This window comes from Saccostrea cucullata, unplaced genomic scaffold, assembly GCF_032062105.1.
Source record: "Saccostrea cucullata isolate Sc308-1 unplaced genomic scaffold, CSIRO_AGI_Scuc_v1 ctg128, whole genome shotgun sequence".
NCBI lineage: Eukaryota > Metazoa > Mollusca > Bivalvia > Ostreida > Ostreidae > Saccostrea > Saccostrea cuccullata.
Genome location: NW_026935471.1, coordinates 1 through 10,953, shown reverse-complemented (window position 1 = coordinate 10,953; position 10,953 = coordinate 1). Strand labels below are relative to the sequence as shown.

The following is a 10,953-nucleotide window of genomic DNA, read 5'->3' as shown; positions in this document are numbered from 1 at the left end:
ATTCTTGCCATAAGCTGCCATACGGGGGCATCAGTGTTTCACAAACACATCTTGTTCATACTTATTGTTAGTTCATTATTTACGTACTGAATTGACTACGATTGTCCCAGTTTTTTTCCGATTATGACAAAGAGCACAAGGCGAGTGTAACCGGTGGGCAGGGAATGTTCATTCCTCCATGGCACCTGATCCCACCTCTGATGTTTTGGGGGTCCTGATTTGTATTGTTTGAATGAACTTTTGAGCTTGAATACTAGTACTGTTCTTTATCTTCATATATTTTATGCCAAAGTAAGTAGCTAGCATATACAAGGCATTTTATTTGCTAAATAAAACTCTGCAAAAGTCATATTTCGGGTTTTTTTATTTGTCAAAAGGGGCATAACGATTATTCTTCGTCACTTAGCGACACTTGATGGGGAGAATGTCAGATCAATCCATTCCCCCATTCTCCGTCTCTTTCTTCCCGTGATTACTTATCTTTGCCAATGTTATTTTTCTCTTAATCATAATTCTTGTCTTCCTCATGTAATTTTTTACTTATAACTTTAACAGTGCATTTTTCAAGTAAGTAATAAAACCAACGAAACTGAGCTTTGAGGCTTTAAAACATGTAATTACTGAAAGGATTAGAGGACTGTCCAAAATTGTTAATTTGAGGAATTTACAAAACATTGACAGGGAATTAAAAAAATGTAAAGACTCAAAATACATATTCTTTTTACATCAATTAATATTTTGAAAGTTTACTACCTTCGAATTCTCTCTCTCTCTTTCAACAAATTCCATTTCTCTTTACCATAAATCGTGTCTATTTGATTGTATGTATGTGTGTGATTTTTGTAAAAGCAGAATAATAAAAAAATTACATGTCATTTATAATATGAAGAATTTTCTCAGACCTTGGCTTCAAGGAGATGTGTATTTTTGTACGTAGTACCTAGGTTGAATATTAATTAGTATAATTATAGGAAATAAGAAGCTATAGTCTTGTCAAAGGCTATACGCTCATTGAATGTCCTGAGGAGGTTATGTATACACAGTAAATGGACATCCTATGATCTAAATATACAACGGATAAATGTTAGATTACCATGCTTCTGAGCAAACCAGGGTCATTATTTATTGCCACCTACTGGCAGAATCACGAATACCTCTCCTATTTATTATTTCCTAAATTATCCTGACCTCTAACCTTTATTCATTGGGATAAAAAGGTGTGACCCTCAATGACCAAACCGTAAACGGACATAAGACAACAGGAATATCCAGCGAGAGCAGCGGACACGATGCTGCTTCGGGGTTTGCTTCTGTTAAGTCTGATAGGGATCTATCTAATACCAGGAAATGAGGGTTTTTTCGACTTTTTCGGTGAATACAGAGGTAAGATTCCTCTGAAGAAAAAAAAATTAAAAATTCTTTCATATATTTCTTATCAGTATCGAAATACACATCCACATTTAAATGTCCAGAATTCACAATGGTCACACTTTGACAGATTTTGCATTTTTTGAGGCAAGTGAAATTTTATTTTATCAGTATTTTAACACAAATTATAAATAAAGGTAAAAATACAGGCACAGATATTTTGACCTTTGTTACTGTCTATATGGTCTGAGACAAGGTGTACCTTTAGATCTATCAATATTTATGTTTCTCTTGTTTGTTTTCCATTGTTTTTCAGCACATCAATTTGAAACAAATTAAATTCAACTTCTCTCTGTGACTTCTCACATTTTATCGCTGATCCATTTTCACAGCACTTACGCTAAAGCTTTTCCGCGATTATATGTTTTTGCCTCTCTCGACCATGTACCTAAAATCTTTTGTCAACAACCTTTTTTACCCTATGTGGATAAGAAGGGCTGCCTTTGTTTAAGAAAACTCTAAACACTAATAAAAAGTGCTTATTGGACTTGGAATATATCGTATAAAGGTGTGAACATGCCTATTGGGGCTACTGATAATTAATTTTCAACATGGGTACCTGCCTTATTTTCGCAGGAAAAATATTCAAAGACAATAGAACAATTTATGTGCAGAAATAATTGTTGTTTACTTACATAGGGAAAATAAATGCAAAAAATGAATTCATTTACTTATCTTTGGTCTAATATAATGCTAAAACTACCCTATAAATAAAACTCTTTAGTGTGCAGTGTTTGGAGCTTCCTTAAAGATGAATAATTTTTATCAATTCTGAAACATCAAATAACAGTATAAACTGTGAAATTCATTCATATTCAGTTCTTTATAAGAAAATTACTGGAAAATACATTCAAATATCTAAAGTAAGAACAATTTGTTGCTAAGCACAACCTGTGGCTGGGCAAAAATCGCTAAAAGAAGATATCAAGGAAGGGAGGCTTCTCATAACTAGTAGTTAAAACCAATCACGGAAAAACAAAAGTCATGGAAAAGCAGGCAGGCCGTGACTGAACCGGAGAAGCAGGAATGTTCTTTTAAATTTTTTTCAGGGAGGGGGACAAATACAAAAGAGCAAAAATTATTAACGTTAAAGTGAACTATGAAATCTCTGCTGAGTTGACTTTGGAAGAAAGAAGAAAGACTCTGTTCACTGATGTCCTTAAAAATATGAAGATTTAGGAAGACGCTGTGTGTTTCCAATTTATACACAAGCCTGAAAAACATGAAAAGCCAATTTCTTTCAGGCTTTCTTGCACAGAATTAAGAAAATGTATAATCATTAAATTAAATTTTCTGAGCAACTATCATTAAATGAAAAATTTCTCAGGAAATCCATATAATCATATATATACATTTTGTATGAAGGAACCCTACATTTCGAAAACATCAAAGCGGTTTGTTTGATGTAGCCTAACCGGCGTCAGATTTATTAATTAAGCATATTTTCACCTGTAAATAATAAAGGTAAACACACCGTTGGACGAGGAATGAGCGCACAGACTGTCAAAAACCGCGCCATAATTAATGATAGTGTCAGTGCCTGCTGATACGAAACAGTGCACTCCTCGGCATCCTACAATAATATTACTTATTTGACCAACCATAAAAATCCTCGTTCAAACTTGTGCCATTCACTTCCTCGTATTTTAAAAGACAGAATGATTTAAGAGTATAAATATCAGAAAGTTAGATAATATCACAGGGGAAAAACGAAGTACTTTTTATTTCCATAATGCAATACAGAACTTTTTACTCTTATGATAGGCCTATATTTAATTTACATTTCGTATTCATAATTTCGAACATATTATCGGATTAACACATTCTTTTGTTTATCCATGTATATGATACACACATGAATCCTACAGATTTTTGCAATACTTCGGAGGACAAGCTGGTATCCTACAAGGTGCTCCTTATAGTCGGTGTTTTTTTATGTTGGTACAGAACGGGTCAGATACAATAAGTGCTTCTGTTATAAAAGTGTTTATGACAGGTTTATGAATATACGCTTTATATTTAGGTTTTAGAGCGTAAAGAAATGGCTCACTGGTAGAATTTATAGTATTTTGTCAAATACATGTATGAATGTTCCGCTAGAACGGCAGACGAAGTTCGGCAATGCTAAAGACGACATATTTAATAAAAAGAAGTATTCTTTCCAAATCAATGAAAACTGTGAATATTTCACAATAAAAAAACACATATAAATATACTTGTTATGGAATTATGCATTTCCTATACATTAATAATGATACAATGGTCTTATACTTATTGTTCTTATACCTAATTAATAATTCACTGTGATATAGCTCCCCCCTCTTTTTTTCTCTCTCTCATAATTATATAACCTATAAACAGTACTATATTTATTGGTAAATGCATTGACGTTAGAAGCAAATTGAAAGTTGGGGGGGGGGGGGCTAAGTGTAAGAATTTTTTTTTAACCTACAAAAATACCTGACAAGCAAAAAAAAAAAGTAAATATGTCCATTGTCCAAACATGAAAATCCTATTTCGTGGGTGGGGGGTGGGGTGTTATTGACCTTCTTTTATTACCAAAACTTATTCCAAATACCACCACTGTGTCCATTTTAAACCTGTACTGCGACGTGTCTGGAGAAATTGGGGGGGGGGGTGTAAACTTACGCCGCAATGTACAATGCCTATACTAAGTCTATCTTTGCAAAATAAGTGTGTGTGTGTGTGGCGGGGGGGGGGGGGGGGGGTAAGCCACCCCCTCCCCCCCCCCCCCCCCCCCCGGTTCCGACGCCTATGAAATGTATAACTATAAGAAACTGATTTTGTCCAAAGTTTTATTTCCTAAAAAGACAAATCTTTCCTCACTATATTAAATTGTAATATTATATTCTGTATATTTGATTACAGAGTGTGAAGAAACAGATGAATACTTACTAACTCAAAACAAAGGCTGCCTTTAATACATTAATGACATTATAACATGTCATCCATTTATTTAAGAAAATATACTTTATAATATGATTTTTAAATACAACTCTTTGTTAATATCCAGTAAACTGTAAAAGTGATTTTATTTTTCTCTAATTTCAGATATAATGTCAAACTGCCGTAGAGATGGTGGATACTGCATTAATCCCTACAGAATGGCTGCTTCTGAACAGGAAACCGAGGAACCGGCCGCGGGGGCAGGAGGGGCAAACGGAGCCGCTGGGGGACGAGGGGCCGGCGCCGGTAGAGGAGGAAGAGGTGGGCCCGGAGCCAGAGGAAGGCCCCCTCCCAGACGAGTCGATTTCTGGGGAGTAATCTACGAAAACTGTCTCTCCTGGGACTATGACTTTGGTTGTAACAGACAAGGCGGCATCTGCTGTTACACCTACTAGACATAGAAAAGGTGGGGTCGACAATAAAGTCAAGATGTGATGTGACATCCATTTTAATTTTAAGATAACATTTCTTTTATCTTTTATTTCTACAGGTAGAGCTTCAATCTTTCTCAGAAGTGTATGTGAAGTGGGTCCTATTGCACGCCTCGAATCCATCGAATCGCACCAACTCATCAGTCCAATACAGCCGGGAACATCGCCTTTAGACGCTCTTTGTATTGATATAATACATGTATATATTAACCAGGACCAAGTTTGTTATCATTGTTACAAGATATGTTTGATGCCCCCGTTTGGCAACTTATGGTTAAGGTTAAAGTTTTGCAAATGCAAGACAAACTCCAAGATCAAGGTCAAGAGATTAATGATAATTTTTACCAAATCAAGGTATCGTGACAAGGAAAATACTTGTGAAACATGAAAACCCTAGCACCAAGGCGGTCACAATTATTAGTATGACCGTGGTTGAAGCTTTTCAAAAGTTGATAAAACTCCGAAAGTAAAAGTACGCAAAGGGATGTTTTGTCAGAAGGAAAACATAAAAAATCCTAGCACCATTTGTTCAAAAGATGTGACCAATGTTAAAGTTTTTAAAAAGTATGTCAAGCAACGAAGATCAAGGACAAAAAGTCAAAAATACTTGTACTGGAGGAAAGGTCACAAGTAATAAAATTGTGATTTAGAAACATAAAACCCCTAGAAAGAAACCTTTGAAAGTTATGGCCAAGGTTATAAAAGTTTCGTAAAATTTTGCCTAAGTGGGTGACTCTACAAGGTCAAGAGATCAAATATATTAGTACCCACAGAAAGGTCTTGACAAAATATACATCTGTGAAATACAAAAGTCATACCCTCAACCAATTAAAGCTTCAAGGCAAGGTTTAAGTCCTTGCAGACAGACAAACTGACAGTCAGACAGGACATAAACTTTGTGTCCCCTAATCTTCGACTACGGGGGCATAAAATATTTGTGGCTTTTTCTTAGACATACAATGTCTATATCCCCATAAATAACCAAAGTGAACAACAACAAAACTGTACAAACCAAATACAACATTCACCTGTCATAGTCATCAAATAGTATCTGCAGTAATCAAAATCAATCCTGACAAAATTGATAACAAAGAGGGCGTATAAGGTGTGGACAATCCCCCGCTCTGAGATAAAATGTTTCTCAATTTTCAAAATTCACAGAAAAGTTATATTTTTCTAAAATCATGTTCTCAATAATGTCATCTTCTAAACATTTTATCATTTCAGTTTACTGAACGACTTATTATTTGATAATCTTTATTTCAAAGTTGACAGTTAAGCACATTTCAGTGGAAAATGGGTTTACCAGAGCTATAAAAATGAATTTTGAACATGAATGGGCCAAGTCTCCATTTTTCGTTAACGCTTACATTTTGGAAACGTAAATGTAAAATCTATTTCATTTGTTAAAAAAATGGAATCTGAACCCATTCCAGGGGCGTAGCCAAGGTACCTGTGATGTGGACGCCCGAGTAGGTCATGCAGGGGTTTTGGGGGTGCCTTAAAACCCTAATGGGTCTATGACAAAGCCCTGGTGGGGGCCTAGGGGGCGAAGCCCCCGGTAGCTAGTGAGTTTTCGACGATCTCAGTGTGCATATTCGACCCTCCTGATCACATTTTTCTTACACTTAAAAAGTTTGTTTCGCAGTCATATTCGGTTTTATACAAAAGCGAACAAACACTCAAAAATAAGAAAGGATCTGTCCAAAATCGCTGTATGTCACTGAAAAGTCAATATTAGTATGTTATTCATTAAGAAAGAAGCTTACTAGCAATGTTTAATATAAACCAAATTCTGGGAAAATCGAATGATTTCAGAGAGGTGCATATCCTATCGTTTTTTCCCTTAAAACTGATCTTGTTAATTTTTATTTCTTTTTGTTATTTGAAATTGTAATTTTCTTTTAAATTTATTTTTAAAATGCCATTTGACGTGTATGCTTTAAGAACATATTACAAGCATATATGTAAATTACGCCTGTTTCCCTATCTATCTCTCTCTCATATTTTTTTTTTCAAAATGATGTGGACGTTTTTGCGTACAAACGTACGCCTGGCTACGCGCCTGCATTCTATATGAGAATCGAAAATTTCTGAAAAAATGTACCCTTCAACAAACCCGTTCATTTAAATTACACTGACAGACAAATGTATATTCTTCGTAGCGTAGTGGTTAAAGCGGTCGTCTTGGACCAAACCCTCCGCTATGGAGAGAGTTCGAATCATACATGTACGTGAAAGTTTTTCTTTTTTGTTTTCACATATCTTAAAAATATGAGTTGAATAAAATATTAAAACAATGAAATACAGAATTAAATGTGTAAAAGATTATATGTAAACAATATAATTTTGAAAAAAATATAACTTTTAGGATTGAGAAATGTCTTTTCTCAGAGCGGGGGATTGTTCTCGCCTTGTGCGCCTCCATTCAAATTTTGGCAATACCCGTCACATTTGAAACAAGAAAAGGTTTCGACACTGCTAATAACGTGCTAGAGTGTTCGAATGATCACTTGCCTGTGATAGATTATAAAGGCCTACAGAGTAATCATACACACCGGGAAAGCTTGATTTCTGTCTAGAACGTTAAGATCTTTGAATTGACAGAAAATAACCGTACACTTTATTTAAAAAAAACCAACATTAGCTTAAGAGGGCTGGTGGTTTTGGCCAGTTTTGGACTCTATTGATCTCCTTTAGAAGAAGAGCTCCATCAGAAGATATATAAAAAAATGATCAAATTTCAAAACAAAAATGTTTGAAATTTTTCTTTGCAAAATGAAAGTTTACAGCTTAAGATATCATATCTAAAAAATGAAGTTATATCTGATGGTTAATTTGTTGACCCCAGCCTCCTTAACCACGCCCTACATAGGCGTCGGAACGAGGGGGAGGGGGGGGCTTAGCCCCCCTCACTTTTTTTTGCAAAGATAGACATGATATAGGCATTGAAAGTTGGGATTTACCTTATTTTGTTTGTTTAGTCCTCCCCCCCCCACTTTCAATTATCCCCCCTCACTTTCAATTCCTATAGTTCAAAGGATAAAGACAAATGGACAAAAGGTACGGGTTCAATGTACAGTACATTGACCTATAGACGTCATAAAAAACTCAGATAACTAGCATTCAGACAATAACGAGCAATATACGACAGTACAGGAATAACTGCAATACTTCGCGATTTTTTTTGTCAATGATAACAAGCCAACAGTCAATGACGCGAGTGAGTTAACGCTACATATGGAGGTTTCTATGCAAAATATCTAATTAAATTCCATAATTGCTCTACCTACTGCACTGAAAATGTAAAGACTTGTTTTCTGGTACATTCCAGGTACCCACGACATGCGATAGCCAGTACACATTATGACGTCATATTTTGACGCCATTGACTTCTACTACACAAGTTTATAAGAAACATGAACAAAATCGCTTCGGCGCAAGGGCATACCTTACTTTGTTTTACAGAAACAATGTAGAAAAAGACGCGGGATATTACAAGTATTTAAGATATTGCTGCACAAATGTCGGCGCTGCAATTGTTTAGTTACTATTCGTACAGTTTTAAGTTTAAACAGGGAAAAAAATTCACAGTCCAGTGTAAGTTTCCTAAAATTTTTATCGATTAAGAAAGTTCATAGGATTTGTGCAGCAATTTTATTAATTTTAACAATATTCTCCTTAATATTATACATTTTTTATTTTAAATTAGATAGGATATGCCCTTGCGCCGACGTGATTTTGTTGATGTGATTAATTACCTTGAATGGGAGAGAACAATGACGTCATAATATGACGTCATAATGTGCACTTGCTTTAATAAACTGTGGGTACTTAGTATGTATTAGAAAATCAATTTGAACATTCTCTGTACATGAAATATACAACTTATGAATTTTTATTAGCTCATTTGCATAGAAATATCCATATCTAGCCTTAACTCACTTGCGGAAATGAAGTTTGTGTCACAGTTAGCAAAGATACCAGACCGTAATATAACCATTATCACCATGAGTGTACTCAGTCTTAGTGAAAATACTGATCAGTCTTAATAAAATACTCACTCACTAAAATACCAGACATCTTTCACAACTGTTGTGCAACTCAAGCAGTGTTTTTATACCCCGCTTGAAAAGTGGGAGAGTATATAGTGAATAAATGATCGGGATGTCCGTCCATCCGTCTGTCTGTTACGCTTTGGGTTACCCATCTCTTATCCGCAACTCTCTCATACCATTGAATGAAATTTTAATGAGACTTTCACATAATCTTTGTTACATGATGTCATTGTGACCTCTCATTTCACTTTTTGATCGGTATGCATTAACGTAACATTTACTGCCATGGGAGATGACACTTGTTGCTCTCAAAGCAAAAATCAGTGATAACACCTATCACACTTGACACTCATTATATGATCATAGGTACATAGGTAACAATTTATTTACTGTTAGTATTATTCATTAAAGCAAATGACTGTAGCACATATCAAACTATATCAATAACTACATGTATAGAAGTCTAGTGATCACTTTTCATTTAATTAATATATACTCGATATAAAGTGTTAGTGACAAATGAATGAACTCCCCTCAAATGTGTCAAACAAAATGAGCACAAATGATAAAGGAAAGAAATAACACACTAGATCATGATTCGTACAGAACAACAATCAACCGCACTTCATCTGGGACAACAACAGTAGCAACCCAAATAATTATCTCAGACAACGACAGTAGCAACTCAAATAATTATCTCAGACAACAACAGTAGCAACCCAAATAATTATCTCAGACAACGACAGTAGCAACTCAAATAATTATCTCAGACAACGACAGTAGCAACTCAAATAATTATCTCAGACAACAACAGTAGCAACCCAAATAATTATCTCAGACAACGACAGTAGCAACTCAAATAATTATCTCAGACAACAACAGTAGCAACCCAAATAATTATCTCAGACAACAACAGTAGCAATCCATCAATTATCTCAAACAACAACAGTAGCAATCCATCAATTATCTCAGACAACAACAATAGCAATCCATCAATTATCTCAGACAATAACAATAGAAATCCATCAATTATCTCAAAAAATAACAATAGCAATCCATCAATTATCTCAAACAACAACAGTAGCAATCCAAATAATTATCTCAAAAAATAAAAGTAGCAATCCATCAATTATTTCAAACAACAACAATAGCAATCCATCATTTATCTCAGACAACAACAATAGAAATCCATCAATTATCTCAGACAACAACTGTTATAATCAACCAGCATCATCTAAGAGAGAAACACTCACACAAAGTGGCCATCAACATCAAAGAGAAAACGGTCACACACCATCAACATCAGAGAGAAACAGTCACACACCATCAACATCAGAGAGAAACAGTCACACACCATCAACATCAGAGAGAAACAGTCACACACAATCAACATCAGAGAGAGAAACAGTCACACACCATCAACATCAGAGATAGAAACAGTCACACACCATCAACATCAGAGAGAGAAACAGTCACACACCATCAACATCAGAGAGAAACAGTCACACACCATCAACATCAGAGAGAGAAACAGTCACACACCATCAACATCAGAGAGAGAAACAGTCACACACCGTCAACATCAGAGAGAAACAGTCACACACAATCAACATCAGAGAGAAACATTCACACACAATCAACATCAGAGAGAAACAGTCACACACCATCAACATCAGAGAGAAACAGTCACACACCATCAACATCAGAGAGAGAACACCATCAACATCAGAGAGAGAAACAGTCACACACCATCAACATCAGAGAGAGAACACCATCAACATCAGAGAAAACAGTCACACACCATCAACATCAGAGAGAAACAGTCACACACAATCAACATCAGAGAGAGAAACAGTCACACACAATCAACATCAGAGAGAGAAACAGTCACACATCATCAACATCAGAGAGAGAAACAGTCACACACAATCAACATCAGAGAAAACAGTCACACACCATCAACATCAGAGAGAAACATTCACACACAATCAACATCAGAGAGAGAAACAGTCACACACCATCAACATCAGAGAGAGAACACCATCAACATAAGAGAAAACAGTCACACA

The 10,953-nt window shown here is 35.4% G+C and overlaps 2 protein-coding genes across 2 annotated transcripts; both read left to right on the top strand.

Moving 5' to 3' along the window:
* Nucleotides 1-1,289: 1,289 nt before the first annotated feature.
* On the top strand, nt 1,290-5,060 carry LOC134242964 (serine/arginine-rich splicing factor 1-like). The gene is made up of 3 exons (XM_062725177.1): nt 1,290-1,383; nt 4,501-4,801; nt 4,886-5,060. The coding sequence occupies exons 1-2, from the start codon at nt 1,290-1,292 to the stop codon at nt 4,788-4,790; spliced, it is 384 nt and encodes a 127-aa protein (XP_062581161.1). The 3' UTR covers nt 4,791-4,801; nt 4,886-5,060.
* A 3,719-nt stretch (nt 5,061-8,779) lies between these two features.
* Nucleotides 8,780-10,945, top strand: LOC134242963 (sex-determining region Y protein-like; the record flags this gene model as incomplete). The annotated part of the gene is made up of 2 exons (XM_062725176.1): nt 8,780-8,842; nt 10,056-10,945. Coding segments are annotated over exons 1-2 (953 nt in total), but the record flags the coding sequence as incomplete, so codon positions are not given.
* Nucleotides 10,946-10,953: the final 8 nt, after the last annotated feature.